Raw genomic sequence first — 19,482 nt, 5'->3', positions numbered from 1 at the left:
TGCATTAAACGTTCATATGATAGTATCGCACAATGTTATCTCTTGGCACCATGTTTTCTTGGAGAACAAAATGCCCATTAATTGGGAAAAATGTTTTTTTGGTAATTTAAAAAAATACTTACATATTGTGTTGAACAAAGTCTCTCAAAAGCACTTAGTACTAGAAATAGCCAGGCAGAAGTGAAGAAGGTGTGGACAACAGGAAGCTCCTGCTCTTTGGAAGTGCTCAGAACTAGAAATTCCTGTCTAAATATTAGTCCATCTGAAGAAGTCAGTATGGGTAAAAGAGCTGAGGTCAGCGTTCCGCCTAAAATCTGACATGTTTCAGAAAGCAAACGTGTGCCTGCTGCTTTTTACAAGCCTTCAAAGCACTGAATGGTCTGGTTGCAGTTACCAGCACGAGCAGCATTTCATAGTGAAAAGAAGTATATCTCAATATAGGGGTAGAATTTCAACTTGCTGTCCTGGTGTTGCGGATCAACTGGCTGTTATAGAAACCACCCAATTTTCATTTCCTTTGATTTGGATTAATAATCAGGCAGTTTCTATAACTGGCAGCCGATCCACAACATCAGCTTTTACCCCTAGGCAGCAAATTAAAAATCTAACCCATAGTCTTTCCCCTGCAAGTTTTTAGCTTCTATTCTCATTTTTGGTTTTGCCATCTACTGTGGTGATGAGGGCAACTTAATTCCTGACTCCAGTTGCCTTCGACCGAAATTGTTCTCTAGCTCGTTGCTAAGAGACAACGAAGGCCCAAAAGTGATGTTTCACCCTCATACTTTTCACCATTGTCTCCCCAGAGTGACACAGCTCAGATCAGGAACTCAGTGGAGTGGACATGGCACCTTCACCCCACGTCTAGTGGTGCCCTGCATTGGAGGTCTGCGATGCCGCACTCTGCTTCTATACTTATGTTTTCTTCCGCCCCGTAAGGGACAACTCGTGAGCAGCGAGTGGGTTTAGCAGATCCCTGGAGTTGATAGTGCTGCGCAATATTGCTTTACTGAAACCTGTTTCACGAGACTCGTGTGGAGTCTAAACACCAGCACAGACTAGTTGGGTTGAATGGCCTGTTTCTGTGCTGTATACTCTTTTTAAAAAAAAAAGTTGTGATCGCTACCAGTTTTGTTATAGTGATTATTATATATTTTTCATTCACACATTTAGTGTTAAGACAGAAACAGTATCATTGTGGAATATCTAACACTGAAAGACAGTTGGAATTCCCATCTTAGTCACAGTACTATTTTAAAGCTTTCTTTCCCTTCGAGCACTTAAAAAAAAATCCCTTTAACAGTACATTATACTTAAAATATTGTCTGATTTATTTGTGTCATCATGCTTTTGTGGGAATCAGATTTTCATTACTATGATGGCAAGAGTTAACTCTGATGTTCGGGATTGTTTTAAAATCTGGATATTTATCATGGATTTACCAAAGTAAAGTTTGTTTCATATGATAAAACTCAGCAGCTTCAAATTCCAACTACAGGAAACTTTCTGGTATCCGGCACTGACTGGACCGAGCTGTTGCCGTTCCATCAAAACTGCCGGAGAAACCAGCGCTAATGTTAAAACATACGGAGCTTCTGAGCTCCGTGTGAAGCAACAAACCCTGTTGCTTAGCAACAGCTTCAAAACAGTCGGCGTAGCTTGCAAGCGTCTCTGTAGCTAAGCAACAGCTTCAGCTAGACCTTGCAGAGCTACGACTGGGGGAAAAAAGCAACGAGAAGTAAAAAAACTTATCTGAACCGACTCCTAAATTTTGCCGGTGGATAGAGCTTTCCGGACATTTAACCTCCGGTTAAACGAAAGTTTCCTGTAATAGGTTGGCAGCCTGGAACGACTTGGCTTTTGAGAAACTGCATCCCAGGGAAAAGAAGGTGTTTGCTCTTGGTAGAAAGATCACTGTTGGCTGTGGGGAGATGGTTTGAAGTATGAAGAACAAGATCATCGTGAGCTGAAGATGGGAAAACACAAAAGAAAGAGCTTGATGAGTAAAATATAAAAAGCGAGTTTGTTTAGATATCTGCAGTGTGTGCGGGGGGGGGGGGGGGTGGTGGGGGGATCTCCCTGGACTTCAAACATCTACAATGGGCAAGACGAAATCTGAGCTTGTGGTGTTGATTTTCAACTTGTTGCCCAGGCATAAAACTCGCGCTGTGGTTTAGCCCCCCATTGAGAAACCGCCTGAGTTTCGTATCTTTCGGATGAGACGTTAAACCGAGGCCCTGTCTTCCCTCTCAGGTGGACGTAAAAGATCCCGCGGCACTATTTAGAAAAAGAGCAGGGGCATTCTCCCCGCTGTCCTGGTCAATATTTCTCTCTCTCGAGCAACATCACTAAAACAGATTATCTGGTCATTTTCACATTGCTGTTTGTGGGAGCTTGCTGTGCACAAATTGGCTGCCACGTTTCCTTCATTACAACAGTGACTACACTTCAAAAGTACTTCATTGGTTGTAAAGCGCTTTGGGACATCCTGAGGTTGTGAAAGGCGCTATATAAATGCAAGTCTTTCTTTATCTATCGCTAGCAATGTAAATGAAAATCGAGCGCTTTCTATATCGGACAAACCATCTGCGTCGCCAGTTTTATGCTCTGGCGGTAAGTTGAAAATCTACCCCTGTGTTTTTCTCTGATTGTTACAAATGCGCACAAAAAAGTTTTGTATGCCGACTAACTGGATTCTGTAAAATGGCCTATTAATCTTGTCGTGGCAGGAGGGTCAGCGAGGAGAGGATATGCTGGGGCTGTTCAATCTTATTTTTATACTTTCTAGTTTTCTTTTCTTTGGCAGTGCTGTTTAGCTCACAGTCATCTCCATGGACATTGTCAGTGGTGGCCCCATGATCAATCTGCCTGGAGCAGAGCAAAATAAAGGGGTCACTGTCTCCCAGATGACCTGTCTGAGACTGGCGAGGCTTTCACTCGAATAAGCCCTAGTGTGATTTATGTGTGTGTTCATCCAGACTAGGATTCAAACTCGATGAGTCGCAGCTGAGAGTCCAGCACTCCAGCATTGAGGCTTTCGGGTGCTCACACATCTCAGTTGTACTTAAGGGCTGGATTTTCTCAGCCCCAAGGAGGTGGGCATGGAGGCGGGACTGCCGGTAAAGTAGCAGAAAGTGGGGGCGGATGGCAATCCCACCCCCATTCCACCTCCGTGCCCTTTTGCCAGGAGGCGGGAAGATGTGCTGCTTCAGGTCCCATCTCCTGGAGCCGGGAAAGGGATTAAATCCTAAAAGGGATTAGTGCCATTTTACCTTCTCAGCTGAAGGCTTCCCGACCTCGGAGAACCCCGCCGGATTGGAGGAGATGTGAAGGAGGTCTGCGGAGGTCGGAGGCAGCTGAAAGTAAGATGTTGAGGTGAAGTGATGGGTGCAAGTGTGGAGTGGTAAGTATGGAAGGCGAGTGTTAAAAAATGTTCACTTACCTTGTTTTCAGCCTACAGCCTTTATCCACCTTGGATCGGGAGACCCAACATCTTCCTTGTTGATTTCACAGACTGGCTGTTGGATCCTCTGACCCAACAGCCATCTGAAATCTACAAAGTTGAAAGGTTTGATGAGTCCTGAACACAAGGACTCATCAAACTATAGAGAATGTCAGTGTTTGACAGTTCACAGAGCTGTCAAACGCTGACATTTCTTCCTTCAAGGAGTCTTGACAGATAGCATGTCAGACATTGACGTGCTCTGTCAGTGACTTTCTCCCTAATTGGCCTGCTGAGTCCGCAGGGTCAATCAGGGGAAAATCATGCTGGTTGGCCAGAAGATGATGGAGTCAGGACATTGACCAAACAAGCAGCAGTCCCGCCTCCAACTCCTCTCCATTGAGAAAATCCAGCCCTATTTGTCAGCTGTGGCTCAGTTGGTAGCACTCTCGCCTCTGAGTCAGGAGGTTGTGGGTTCAAGTCCCACTCCAGGGAATTGAGCACATAAAGCTAGGCTGACACTCCAGTGCAATGCTGAGGGAGTGCTGCACTGTCGGAGGTGCCGTCTTTCGGATGAGATGTTAAACCCAGGCCCCGCCTGCTCTCTCAAGTGGACGTGAAGGATTCAATGTCAATATTTAGAAGAAGAGCAGGGGGGTTATCCCCGGTGTCCTGGCCAATATTTATCCCTCAATCAACAGAACAAAAACAGATTATCTGGTCATTATCACATTGCTGTTTGTGGGACCTTGCTGTGCGCAAATTGGCTGCCGTGTTTCCCACATTACAACAGTGACTACACTTCATAAAGTACTTCATTGGCTGTAAAGCGCTTTGAGCCGTCCAGTAGTCATGAAAGGCGCTATGTAAATGCAAGTCTTTCTTTCTATGCACTTAAAATAGGAAGGGAAGAGGACCATCATCAGCTCCAGTGACATATGTATTTAATATTTTATTTCCTGATAATGTTTCGGTTTAAACAGTTCAAACCTACACTGTATTCATAGATGTGAGAACCTTGCATCAATCTGCATGAATCCTATAATCTGTATTACAACCTAGAACAATAGTTCTGCTTTCAGATCATGTTATGGTATTAAATAGTTCCTTCATATATTTTATACTTACAAGTAACACACAATTGTTTCACATTTGGAAAGGTTTATCCAAATCCAACCATAATACTCTCCCATGTCGGTGTGATCCGGGAATGAAATGATCTGACTGCTCTCAATTGGAAGCAGGCCCCTCATTTCTAACAGTGTGAATTTGGATGAAATGAAATGGGATGAGTTTCAAATTTCAGGATTAAAATAACCTTTATTGTGTAATAATGTGATTGGTATAAAGTTCAAGGGGGAGAAATTCATTATAGCCCCGTTTGGGGCACTAAAGGTTGAGAAAATTCTTATGTTTCTCAACTTTAAAAAAATTTGGTTTTGCTCTCCAGGAAGGAAGTGGAGCGCTAAATCAAGCTCTGCACTTCATTCCTGGAGCACAACAGGCAGCAGGCGGGGTGGTAGGTGAGCAGCGCTGCACACTGGGCCTTCGCTGTAGGCTTTGCAAGGAAAAAACTTACCTGAGTCGCGATCCGGCCCGATCAGCCCGATGTACTGCAGCAGAGTGCCGGGCTGACTGATCGCTGACAACGAAACAAATAAAAAACCGCAAAGAGCATTCCAGATTTTTTTTTTAACCTAACTTGGCCAGCTCGCCTTTAAGTATCGCCCCTGAAGTGCCCAGCCTCCCGATCAACGCCACCTGCAGCTGTCGGTGTCATCGCCCGGCGATGTTGCCAGGGGCGGAAATGGATTTCGGGTCCGGGGCGCTACCTGGGCGATGCGCAGCCGGATGCCGTCATGATCTCCGGGCAAGGGAGATTGTGGCGCAAGGGGTTAATGCCGCCGCAAACCGCCAGGTGAATTTCGCGGGCGGCGGTAACATCGCCACGCCCAGGCAGTAAGTCCTTAACGTCCCGTTATCGCCCCCCGGAGGTGCTAACTGGAGGTGCTAAGGCACCGAATGTCTATCCCCTAGTGTGAAGTATAATGGATACGCACACTATTGGAAGAATACTGTTACACTATAGAATGAAATCTTAACATTAATAACAATAGTGAGAGAAAATGTACACCATGAAAACAACAACTTGCATTTATATAGTGCCTTTAACGTCCCAAGGCGCTTCACAGGAGTGTTATCAAACAAAATTTGATACTGAGCCACACAGGGAGATATTAGGGCAGGTGACCACAAGCTTGGTCAAAGAGGTAGGTTTTAAGGAGCATCTTAAAGGAGGAGAGGTAGAGAGGCAGAGAAGTTTAAGGAGGAAATTACAGAGTTTAGGGCCTAGGCAGCTGACAGCACGACCGCCAATGGTGGAACGATTAAAATAGGGAATGAGCAAGAGGCCAGAAGCGCAGAGATCTCGGAGGGTTATGGGGCTGGAGGAGATTAGAGATAGGGATGGATTTGAAAACAAGGATGAGGATTTTAAAATTGAGGCGTTGCCGAGCTGGGAACCAATGTAGGTGAGCGAGCACGGGTGTGATAGGTGAACGGGACTTGGTGTGAGTTAGGATAGGGGCAGCAGAGTTTTGGAGAAGCTCAGATTTATGGAGGGTGGAAGATGGGAGGCCGACCAGGAAAGCGTTGGATTATCAAGTCTAGAGGTAACAAAGGCAGGATGAGGCAAATGAGCTGAGGCAGGGGCGGAGTTGGGCGATGTTACAGAGGCGTAAGTAGGCAGTCCTGGTGATCGCGTGGATATGTGGTCAGAAACTCATTTCGGGGTCAAATACAACGCCAAGATTGCAAATGTACAATCCTGTTCGTCCAACCTAATGCCTCCTCCCTATGAATCCTTGACTCTCTGAATCTGCAGTACCCTACAACAATTGTTCTTATCAAAGCATGGTTACACTGTGGAGGGCGGGAATGACAATTGGAGAAGTTACAGCGGAGATGCTCAAGAATGGGTACAATAGCAGCCTGTGATGTCCATACAGGAGGGTCTAACAATAATGACCATGCTGTGGTTCCTGAGTCATTATGTAGTTGGCATATATTGTAGTTTGATTCTTGGCACAATCCTAAATAATTCAATGAATAAGAAAGAAAGTGGCAGGGATTCAATAGACTGTGATACTAACCTGAGCGTGTGGAGAGGCAGTTAGTCACAGCAGTGTCTTTGATTGCTTGTCATATATGATTTGATGATTGCAGCGTATTGAAAGCTTTATCAAGCTATTAAATGCATGCTGTTCTGCTAACATTAACCCTAAAAATAACTTATCCAAGTACTTCACATGGAGAAGTAAAAACAGCCATCAGAAGATTACAATATCAAACCATAAGGCAACAGGTTAATGTTAACAACAGAAAATGCTGGAAACACTCAGCAGGTCAGCCAGCATCCATGGAGAGAGAAAAGCCAGAGTTAATGTTTCAGGTCTGTGACCCTTCGTCAGAACTGGAAAAAGTTAGAGATGTAACAGGTTTTAAGCAGGTGCAGAGGCAGGGGAAGGGGGGTGGGGGAAGGAACAAAAGGGACGGTCTGTGATAGGGTGGTTAAATGTTGCAGCTCGGGATGGCAGGTTAATGTCAACATCTGCTTTTAACAGCAACAACAACAACTTACCACCTTTAACAGAGTAAAACGTCCCCAGATGCTTCACAGAAGCGTTATACAACAAATTTTGACACCGAGCCACATAAGGAGAAATTCGGGCAGATGACCAAAAGCTTGGTCAAAGAGGTAGGTTTTAAAGGAGTGTCTTAAAGGAGGAGAGGTGTTTAGGGAGGGAATTCCAGAGCTTAGGGCCCAGGCAGTTGAAGGCACAGCCTCCAATGGCGGAGCGATTAAAACCAGGGATGCTCATGAGGCCAGAATTGGAGGAGTGCAGATATCTTGGAGGGTTGCAGGGCTGGAGGAGATAACTGAGATAGGGAGATATTTGAAAACAAGGATGAGAATTTAAAAATCGATGCGTTGCTTAATTGGAAGCCAATGTAGGTCAGCGAGCACAGGGGTGATGGGTGAACGGGACTTGGTGCGAGTTCAGACACAGGCAGCCGAGTTTTGGATGATCTCAAGTTTACGTAGAGTAGAATGTGGGAAGCCGGCCAGGAGTGCGTTGGAATAGTCGAGAGTTAACGAGTATTTTGCAATCACTGTGATGAGTAGATGTGCACAAAATATTCACTGTGCCACATAATTCAGTGATTTTGAAATGATTTTTTTCAAGATGTTTTAATTTCATATATAATTCAAACACAATGCACCATTGAAACCTCCAAATCAGTCAAAGACCTTCTGGGAGATGTTTTGCTCTGGTTGCCTTGTGCAGCAAAATCATAAACGTGGGCCCTGTAAATCTGCAGACCGTGACCCCAGCAGTTATGCCAAGACCGCGCGCACGGCTGCCCTCCAAGCATTGACCCTGCCAGAGTTGGCACCTTACTTGCATGGGGATGGCTTTCTACTTTGAGCATATCTGCAGCACTAGCTGGTCCTATCAAGTCGGGAAATTCAGCACCTGCCTGCCGACAGGGGATAGGAGGTGACCAGAAACTGCCCCTCCCCACCCCGCCAACCACAATCTAGCCAACACCCTTGACCCCGTGTAAGAAGGCCGATACAAAAGAAAATTCTCTCTCTCTATTTTGGGGGGGATCTAGGCTGCTCCTGCCACTTGGACCCCTCATTGGATCCCACTTGCCCACATCTGGAAGCCATTACACCTCATCTCCCTGGGTTAAAATAACATGCCAGGCCCTTTATGAGTTGGAGTTGGGGAAGTGGGAACTCCCAGCATAGCGAGTCCCTGTCCCGACCTTCACCTCGGTATCAGTGGTCTTGTGAGGGATAGGCAGAAGTTCTGATTTTTACAAGATTGACTGGAAACTTCTGGAGTCGATGGGGGCCTTACACAACCAGGTAGATTCCGCTTGATTCACGCCAGAGTTACGATGGGAGTCTGGTAAAACCATTGAGTAAATGTAGCCCCGGGTTCTTTTTGAACATACTTATGATGTCACTGCATATAGTGACCGGGACAATTGCTCCCCAATGTACCTTGGGATATCTGCATAATAGTGTCTCAACACACATAGTAGGAATATTCCAGAAGAATTATTAGAGGATTATAATAATTATCTGAAGAACTTATTTATGTACAGTATATATATTTTTCATACAGTTTTAAGAAATATTAACAAAAGTGTAAACCAGATTATTTTCCACTCGGTCGTCCTTTATGGAGTTCTGCTTTTAATCTTTGTCATGAATCTTATCATTCATGAAGAAATGACTCATGAAATAACACTGGGCGGCCAGCTGGTGGCGCCGTCCAAGGAGTATAAATACTTGGGCGTGGGCCCAGCTTGCTCAGGATGTTTCTGTAACCAGGAACTAGTGATGTAACTAGAATCTCATGGTTGTGAAACAGTTGATTAAAGCCTTGTTTTATACTCAAAGCAAGTGCTCAGTAGTCTTTTTACATCAATCTTCTTTAAAGTAAAAAAGGAATAAATTCCTAAGTTTCCTGGTCACAATGTGAGGCCTTGATTGAGGATGTTCCAATAATTATTATAGAATGCCAAGATAATTCTGATATTAAACCCTGATTAAAAAGGAAAATAACTATAATGGAAGGTAGTTTCAGTATAGTATGCTTCCTCTCCCATCCCACATTGGTTTTTAACATAGGAAGCTGTTAAAAAACAATCATCATCATTAATGAAACTTTCCTTCCAGATTTCCTGATTGGCATTTAATCAAGTGGCCGAGGGAGTAGGAATCTGCTGACGTTGACCTAATTCTAAGCTACCATTTTAAAGTGGTCTTGGCCCAGTTTTGCTGTGTTCAACTTAACCAACAATAATAAACTGGGTGGGTACTGCTTTTAAAAAAAGCCAACTTGATCAGCCTGTGACTAGCCCAACTGTATGGCAACTAATTGAGGCTGCTAGATATTAGCCCATCTAATGTTGTTTGGCCAGGCTACACATATACTATATTTCTATTTAATAATATATACTATACTGTATATTTATAATATATACTATATATTTCTGACTGAAATTTATTATTATATATATTACCTGCAATTCGTTGGAAAGCAAGATTATTGCATACATATTTCTTAATTAATGAATGCTTTTCAATTTATTTTCCAGTTCTTTCATTTGGTTGGGTCGTTAGTAAGTCATATATAGTATGTCATATACCATTAGTACGTCATATACCATTAAGAAAGAAGAAAGACTTGCATTTATATAGTGCCTTTCATGACCACCAGACGTCTCAAAGTGCTTTACAGCCAATGAAGTACTTTTTGAAGTGTAGTCACTGTTGTAATGTAGGAAACGTGGCAGCCAATTTGCGCACAGCAATGTCCCACAAACAGCAATGTGACAATGACCAGATAATCTGTTTTTGTTATGTTGGTTGAGGATAAATATTGGCCAGGACACTGGGGATAACTCCCCTGTTCTTCTTCGAAATAGTGCCATGGGATCTTTTACGTCCACCTGAGAGAGCAGATGGGGCCTCGGTTTAACATCTCATCTGAAAGACGGCACCTCTGACAGTGCAGCACTCCCTCAGCACTGCACTGCAGTGTCAGACTAGATTTTTGTGCTCAAGTCCCTGGAGTGGGACTTGAACCCACAAACTTCTGACTCGGAGGGAACCCACAAACTTCTGACTCGGAGGTAAGAGTGCTACCCACTGAGCCACAGCTGACACTTAGTTTTCAGCCAGATTAGTACGTCATACACCATTAGTACGTCATACAACATTAGTACGTCATATACCATTAGTACGTCATATACCATTAGTACGTCATATAACATTAGTACGTCATACAACATTAGTACGTCATATACCATTAGTACGTCATATACCATTAGTATGTCATACAACATTAGTACGTCATATATCATTAGTATGTCATACACCATTAGTACGTCATACAACATTACGTCATACACCATTAGTACGTCATACAACATTAGTACGTCATACAACATTGGTGTGTCATACAACATTGGTGTGTCATATAATATTAGTACATCATACACCATTAGTACGTCATACACCATTAGTCCGTCATACACCATTAGTCCATCATATAACTATGAAGCTGAGCAGCATATTCAGCAGCATTTATCAGCTTCCACAAGCTGCTTTTAAACCTGTTTCAGCTGGAATCTCCTAACTGACGGCAGTTCTTTTGCTTTTTCTTTTGAAGGCTGCCTTTTTTTTCCATTTCATGTTGCAAAATAATTTTCTTACAATAGATAACGCACCAGTCACAATCCACGTGAACAGTTGGAGATAACCTCTGCCTCAGCCTGTATAGCAATGATCCCTGTGCACCACCTCAGAGGCCAGTGTGCCAACATGCCTTATCATTCTGGTTTTTATGTGGCTTGGGTGTTTTAATGGGACAAACCCCAGTGGCTAGTCAGACTTTTGGCAGCTGACTAGAAAAGATAAACAACATCTGGAAAGGGCAATTTGTGGTCACAATCCCAACTAATTTACTTACTAGAACATGGGAATGGCGGCTGCATTGAGGCCTGTGCTAATATTTTGAAGCCAGGATTCCTGTTTTAATGAAAAATGGGACAATATTTTTTTGTCACGAAAAATGACTCGCTGAGAAATCATGCTCTCAGAAGTTGCATTTATCAAACCCGTGCATTCCTGCAGATCATTAATCACGGAGAAAAGAGATTTTTTCATTCAAAAAAAGAATTTTAATGGATAATCTGGTGGGGAGACTCGCATGTCTATAAAGAAATCTGCCTGATTTGCTTCCCATTTAAATGGATGGAAGAAAGTTGCAGCGTGTTCTGTAAGCAGAGTGCAATCCTCCCGGCATCACTGGGGTCTCTTGAGTGGACAGGATATTTACATCGATGTAGCTAAGTTTAAATTACTTATTTTATTTAGTAGTTAAAAGATTGATTGTGTTTTTGTTCTCAGATCAAACTGGTTGTTGGTTTAAGAACGGGCGTTCATGACCTCAGGACGGCCCAAAGCGCTTTGCAACCAATAAATTCCTTTTTGAAGTGTAAGTCACTGTTGTAGGAAACGCGGCAGGCAATTTGCGCACAGCAAGGTTCCTCAAACAGCAGTGAGATAATGATCAGATCATCTGTTCTTGTGATGTTGGTTGAGGGTTAAGTATTGACCAGGACACCGGGGAAAACTCCCCTACTCCTCTTCGAATAATGCCGTAGGTTCTTTTACGTCCACCTGAGAGAGCAGACGATTGTTTATTTGACTTAATTAGCGGCAGAGTTCCCTTGAAGTAAAACAAACTGGTTTGATCTGTTGTGAAGAGTCATATCTTTGACACAGACGTGCAAAGTGTTCATGCTTTCCCGGGTATTCATCATTGAATTTGTGACATGTGCTTTCTTTTGTTATTATATGTGCATGAAATATTTTTGAGTTTGTCTAAGAACCTCTACATCAAGGCTAATTGGCTCTCTGTGCTAAACTTGGCACTTTTATTCAAATCGGGCAGCATCTTCCACACATCCTTGCAAGTAAGGCAAGTTATGGACACGGCAGCTGACTGCTTTGCTACTTTCTTCTGCACTGGCTGAACCTTTGTTTAGCGTTGGGTTGCACTCCTGACCTATAGAGCACAATTTGCCATTCCTTCATAGTCCACAATGAATTATAGGGCTTCATCAGTGGAGCAGGCACTCAAGGACCTCCTTTCCATGCTCTTTAAGTAGCCAAATATTCATACTCCTCAACCCCCCAGATTGCCCCATGAGCTTCATTTCCAACATTTACGTGCCTATTAAGGGTTTGTGCATTAAAAAAAATCTGTTTATGGGATGTGGGCGTCGCTGGCAAGGCCAGCATTTATTGCCCATCCCTAATTGCCCTTGAGAAGGTGGTGGTGAGCCACCGCCTTGAACCGCTGCAGTCCGTGTGGTGCAGGTACTCCCACAGTGCTGTTAGGGAGGGAGTTCCAGGATTTTGATCCAGCGACGATGAAGGATCGACGATATATTTCTAAGTCAGGATGGTGTGTGACTTGGAGGGGAACTTGGAGGTGGTGGTGTTCCCATGCGCCTGCTGCCCTTGTTCTTCTAGGTGGAAGGGGTCGCGTGTTTGGGAGGTGCTGCCGAAGAAGCCTTGGCGAGTTGCTGCAGTGCTTCTTCTTCTTAGGCAGTCCCTCGGAACCGAGGATGACTTGCTTCCACATTAAAAATGAGTTCTCAGGTGACTGATGAGTCCAATGTGGGACCTACAGTCTCTGTCATAGGTGGGGCAGACAGTGGTTGAAGGGGTGGGTGGGTGGGGTGCTTGGGTTGACGTGCGCTCCTTGCGCTTGGCTTCCGCTTGCTCCCGGTGAAAAGACTCGAGGTGTTCGGCGCCTTCCCGGATGCTTCTCCTCCACTTTGTGCGGTCTTGGGCCAGGGATTCCCAGGTGTCAGTGGGGATGTTGCACTTTTTCAAGGTGCTGCAGTGCATCTTGTAGATGGTACACACTGCAGCCACAGTGCGCCGGCGGTGGAGGGAGTGAATGTGTAAGGTGGTGGATGGGGTGCCAATCAAGCGGGCTGCTTTGTCTTGGATGGTGTCAAGCTTCTTGAGTGTTGTTGAAGCATTTGATTGGCTGCTCAGTTGTGCATTACTTCTAATGTATTCATGTTCCAATAATGCTCTGGGTAAACCTGTGAGTGCTCTTAAAAGGGAGAAAGCAAACTAATTTAATGCACTGTTGTGCATTAGAACAAATTAAACCCTAAGAAGAGAAAATAATGCATCTTTGCTTTTAGTTATGTTCCTGAAAACACTGAAGGAAGTCAATTCTTTGAGGTACCAAGTCAATCAGTAATCAGACAACTATTGTTGCGGGGCTGCTTAATCAGAAATCGCCTCAGAAATGCTTAATAATTCCATTTTCTTTCCAGATTTGATGGCCCTTCTTATGAAATCATGCAGATGGACTTCGAAATGGATAACTTCAGCAGTCTGTCAGTGACTCGCCGAATCATGTGGCAGGTGGAATATCCCGGGAAGACCTCACAGATAGACCAGGACAAAGCTGTGTCAGAGGTGCATGTCAGTCAGAGGGACATTACAAAGATTGTTCCTCTTGCCATGGTAAGAGACTTCGCATTGTTACTATTTGCCTTTGCTAGAAATCTTGTAATATTGTGATTAACATGGGATTTGCATAACACAGTGTTCAGCCATATGTGCTAATGATTTTTGAGCATAAATCTTGTGATACCCAGATCTTTATACAAGCATTCCAGTTAGGAATTCTCTACAGTATTGTATGTTATTTGTACGTTTTTCATGCATTTTCTAACTCTTTTTGATGAAACCGTGATGTCTTACTGAACTTGCGCTTGTGTCTAGATTCGAATATGGAGGTCCCATAAAGGGTTTAGCTTGTTTAGCTAGTGAAAATTGTCAGGTAAACTGGCCAAGAAAATTGTAACGAGTCATTTGCATCAAGAAAAACAGATTCCATTTGAGCAAGAATTACTAAATGTAGGAAATATCTCAAACCTTGGCCTGGATTTTGCAGTCGGCGGCATAACTATGGATTACGCCACCGGCATCCAAATAGAATACGCACTTACCTGATGGGGACCCTCCTTTACAAACTTGCTCTCTGACACTGCGTAATAGAGGGCAGCGTAATGACCCACGAATCCCAGGGGCGCAGCGTGTGCGGAAGCGTACCTGAGATCACGTGGGCCTGGTGCTCCAATCAGGAAGCAGAAGGCCTCTCAATGAGAACTGATCTTTGAAGCATTTATATTTGGAGAATAAATGTTGCAATAAACGTCGGATACACATAGCTCCGATTTTACTTTCAATTAAAACAAGGATATTCCCATTTTTGAGCTTTCGTTTTGCATTTTGCCTCCTGTCTGATAAATTGATGGCGCGAGAGTGATATCGGGATAAGAGCGAGCATTTGTTTATCAAAATATGAAGAAGTGAAGATTTAATTATTATTGGCCCAGAAATTCGGGTCGGGGGCTTCCCGCGGGTGCAAGCCCCCGACCTGCACTTACCTACCGCGCCGGCTGTTGAGCTGTGGGCCCCCGTGGGATTCCGATCCTGGGCCTCCTCCAACTGCCGGCGCGCAGTGCTTGCGTATCCCAGGGGCGCAGTTAGTTCGATGCGTCCCCTGGGATCACGTGGGCCATGGAGAGCCAATGGTAGCAGGGAATGCTTCATTCATATGTTTGACACCTGTCAAACCTATAAATACTATAAGCCCCAAAACATCACTAAATCTTCAAATAAATTTAAAGAAAAAATCACATTTTTAAAATAAACTATAAATTACATGAAATAACTATTTTAAACAATAATTTAAATTTTTGAAAAAATTAATTACATTTTCTAACGGGGCTAAAAATAAACTTATCTTTCTTTAAAGTATTTAAAAATAATAAACCTGTGGAAAAAATGTTTTAATTTTAATTAATTCACCACTTACCTTGTAAAAAGCAGGCCTTGCACCTGCTTTTTAAAAGTCTAACTCCTGGAGACTTACCCTCCCGGGAAAACCTGCAAAAAAAACATAAGTTCGATGCGCACGCGCTGCCTCTCCTGCGCACGCGTTCGAACTCTGAACCCCTTTCAGGGGAACGGAAGTGCCGGTTTCCCACGCATGCGCAGTGCATGCACGAAACCAGCACTTCCATTGGGCTTACGGGTGAGTACCCCATGTGTACTCACCCATGGAGACCCGAATTTCTGGGCCAATGTGTTATTGAGTACTTGGATTCTGTGTGTGTGCCTGTCAATTTGCGCTATTCCATATTTTCTCTGGGTGCCGTCCCAAATGAGACACTCAGGTTCTACAACGTTCCTGGAAATAAAATTGGGAAATAAAAGCATCCAATGCAGTAATAAAGCATCAGAAGAAGATTTTTTAATACCCCTTACGCTGTGGAAACGGGCCCTGCGCCTGTTTCCACCAGCCGTAAAATTTTGTACGTAATTGCTGGGCAGTTGATGGGAAATTAGCCTAACTCTGCCAGCAATTAGGTTTTCAATGTCGGTGTGGTGTCAGTGCAGATGATCTGTCAAGTCCGGGATTTAGCGCATGCACAAGTGCATGTGGAAATCCCGAACTTGCGGTCCATTTCAAAGGCGTTATGACGGCGTATTCTGAGAGTATGCCATCATACCCACCACAAATTCTGGCCCCTTGTTATCATTATATAATGTGCGCAGGAGTGACTTATCTCTGTAAAATGTTTCTCCGCAAAAATCTTTCTCCCTACTAATTGATGCTATTACAACCCTGCTCCAATGTGCACGTCTTCTAAAGGAAAAGCCCTTTCTTGTTCTTTGATACAAACCTTTGTGGCGGTTCTGCCAATGTAAGAGAAACCAACCAAAGTGGCAAAAGAATGATTTTCAGACAGCATTTGTTACCATTCCATGTAAGGCTTACGAATAAGGTATGAAGGGTCATGGAATTAACAATAAGCTAACTGGACTGAAAGCTGACTCGGCAGTAGAGAGCAGAGGTGTTGACAAGTGGAAGAAGTTCTGTCCAGCATTAGTGACTAAAGGAATCCAGGATCTAAACACTCAGCAGGTCAGGCAGCATCTGTGGAGAGGGAAACAGAGTTAACGTTTCGGGTCGGTGACCTTTTGTCAGAACTGGAAAAAGTTCGAGATGTAACCGATTTTAAGCAAGTGCAGAGGCAGGGAAAAGGGGGAGGGGAGGAAAGAACAAAGGGGAAGGTCTGTGATAGGGTGGAACGCAGGAGAGATTAAAAGACAAAAGGGATGATGGTGGGAGGAAAATGAGATGGTAATGGGACAAGTAAAGAAACAAAGATAGGTCTAGAAGAGGTGTAAATGGGAACAGCAGAATCATCAACAGCTCTCGTCCAAAAAAATGGGAGGAGTGGTTATGGTCTGAAATTGTTGAACTCAATGTTGAGTCCGGAAGGCTGTAAAGTACCTAATCGAAAGATGAGGTGCTGTTCCTCGAGCTTACGTTGAGCTTCGTTGGAACAGTGTAAGAGGCCGAGGACCGAGAGGTCAGAGTGGGACGGAGAATTAAAGTGACAGGCGACTGGAAGCTCAGGGTCACGCTTAGGCCGGGAGATATTCTGGTTCCCCTATAGTTTGCATGATTTGTAGTGATACGGCAGATGACTTTAATATTACAGAACTTACTAATGATGTGAAGCATTTTGGTCAGTTTAAGTGTTAGAGAGATTGTGGATATGTGAAACAGACTCCTAGATAAAGCAGTTAAAGGGGAAAGAATGGTAAGTGGAATGCAATCTGTGCAAACTACACCCCACTTTTCTCTTTAAAGAAGAAGAATAGCAGTGTTGATTTTCCAGATGGTGGGATTCATCCTACAAGCATGGAACATATGTGCAAAGACCAGGAAATTTAATGAGTTATTCCTTTTACTTGATGAGATCGCCACCTGATTAGCACAGAGTGCAATTCTTTTGCCACCCTCTTTGCCAACTTAAAATGTTCTTGCACAAAATGTGAGAGAGCGTCACTGAAGGTGCAAATTCAGTGCAAATGAAGGGCAGTTACTTGAAAGCAAAATTTCCCAATTTTCATGAGGGTGGTTCCTATAGAGACAGGAAAAGAACTTATGTTTGAACACAACTGGAAACAACCCTTCAAATAGTACTGATATGACAATAAACTATCTGTCATGGTCTTGTTTCTAAGTATATGTCAGTGAGTGAGTGACTAGAAAAAGGATAATAGGAACTAGATGGTCCCAGTCCTGCACTTGGGAAAGGCCTTCACCCACCCCCACTCGCTGTTCGCTCTCAATCATCAGGTTTTTTATAGTAGCCTCTTCAAAGGGATTCAAAGGCAGAAAGTTTCCTGGAGCTTCTCTCCTGCAGGTTTGCTCCCTCGTGTTATGTGCTGCCTTATGCTTCAAACATCAATCATTAAGATACTTTAAAGTAAGTTCACTGATTCCACACTCACAGCGGGGAGGTATGCTGGAAGGGAGCACGGGTTGGAGGTAGGCCAACAACACTGTAGCTCTAATTCTCCAACCTGCGCTCCCTCTGAGCTTGGCACTCTGCTCGGAACATGGGATTGGTGAATTTACCCGACAGTGGCTTGTGGAGGCTCATGTTGTCTGAGTGTTTTGCATGTGGTTTCAAGGTGTGACAGATTGTAAGGAAACTCTTTGTGGCATGCACACTTTGCCCATCGGTGTTGTACAGGGAAATATGAGGTTGTCTTACCTTGGCAGATTATCTGAGGCTGGCAAACTGCTTTCTCATCCGCTCCCAGGTCCCCTGAATGTTCGATACCACATTGAGCCTTTCTGCCACCTCCTCCCACACATCCTGGTTGGCTTTTTGATGGGGAAGATGCCTTTTAATGAGAAACTCTCCTCTGCTTCACTTCTGAAAGGGGAACCTGAGAGTGCCGGACTGATGGATTTCCTGCCTCTGATTTATTTGTGGCAAAATAAAATCATATCCCAGAAAATCTACACTGATATCTTGGCTAGCATCATTTTGCAGGTTTGTGCAGACCACCATTTCAGGTATCAGCTCCCTCCCTGAACCATTCTGGTGCTACGTATTTTGAACGCTCTGCATGCATTCTGGACTGCCTCCATTAATTCCACAGAAAGCTGGCACTGCAAACTGGTTCGGGAGCAGATCCAAAGCCACTCAATCAGGTGAAAAATCACTCACGGCTGAGTACTGCTGGAGGAATTCAATCTTGTATTTCAGCTAATTCTCGTAAATACCAAGCTACACTGACAAGAGCTGATGACATCATCAACTCCCTTGAGTACAAGAAACCCTTGTAACTCTCTCTGAAGAATCCATTCTTTAACATGTAGTTTCTTTTAACTGATTAATATACCAGGTAACTGTAGACCAATTGGTTTACATCAATAACTGGCAAAACAATGGACTTAATCCTCAAGTTGGCTCCTAATGATCATCGATAGGAAAATAACTTAGGTAAATGGCAGCCGACAACGTTTCAACGGGGAGATCATGCCGGACTAACATCCATGACATTTCAAGTGGACGTCGGAAAGTTTTACCTGGGGTTTCCATAATAGGATTTCCAGAAGGCCTTTGATAAAGTCCCAAATGGAAGGCTGCTACACAAATGTAACAGTGGGTATTTTAGGCAAAACTTGGAGGTTGACAAGCAATTGGCTGAAAGCAATGGGTATTAGTTAGGGCTGTAATGTCAGGCTGGGCCAAGGTACAAAATTGAGTGCCCCAGTTTAGTGATGGAGCTGCTACCTTAACCGCGACTCTGTCTTCGACGCGAGTGTCCTCAACTCCATCCCGCAGCATGCTACCCGCCACCATCTCAGCACAACCCCAGCCCGGCATGATGTTGAAAAGGCCATCTGACAACTGAAGAACAATAAGGCCTCTGGAGCAGATGGAATCCCTGCCGAGGCACTAAAGCATGGCGGAGAAGCACTACTGGCGAGAATTCATGAACTCATTTCTCTTATCTGGAAGGAGGAGAGCATGCCAGGGGATCGCAGAGATGCCGTAATTCTGATCATCTTCAAGAAAGGTGACAAGTCCGATTGCGGTAATTACAGAGGAGTTTCCCTGCTGTCTGCCACAGGGAAAGAAATCGCAAGAATCCTCCTCAATCGCCTCCTCCCAGTGGCCGAAGAGCTCCTCCCAGAGTCGCAATGCGGATTCCGCCCACTAAGGGGCACAATGGACATGATCTTCACCGCACGTCAATTACAAGAGAAATGCAGGGAACAGCACCAACCGCTGTACATGGCCTTCTTTGATCTCACAAAGGCCTGCGAGACTCTCAACTGTGAGGGAATATGGAGTGTCCTCCTCAAATTCGGCTGCCCTCAAAAGTTTGTCACCATCCTCCGCCTGCTTCACAACGACATGCAAGCCTTGATCCTGACCAATGGTTCCACCACAGACCCAATTCACGTACGAACCGGGGTCAAGCAAGGCTGTGTCATCGCACCAATGCTCTTCTCGATCTTCCTTGCTGCAATGCT

At 44.2% G+C, this 19,482-nt stretch overlaps 1 protein-coding gene across 1 annotated transcript in view; it reads left to right on the top strand.

The window, feature by feature from the left end:
- LOC147104387 (transmembrane protein 132C-like) overlaps positions 1-19,482 on the top strand; it is a 1,245,027-nt gene that overhangs the window by 780,065 nt on the left and 445,480 nt on the right. Inside the window, exon 4 of the mRNA XM_085961692.1 lies at positions 13,391-13,583. Coding sequence (XP_085817818.1) covers positions 13,391-13,583 — 193 coding nt within the window. The remainder of the gene's footprint in view (positions 1-13,390; positions 13,584-19,482) is intronic.

The sequence above is a fragment of the Somniosus microcephalus genome, chromosome 19, assembly GCF_052327205.1.
Source record: "Somniosus microcephalus isolate GS21.2 chromosome 19, FLI_Smic_1.0, whole genome shotgun sequence".
Classification (NCBI taxonomy): domain Eukaryota; kingdom Metazoa; phylum Chordata; class Chondrichthyes; order Squaliformes; family Somniosidae; genus Somniosus; species Somniosus microcephalus.
This window is presented reverse-complemented; position numbering and strand designations above follow the sequence as displayed.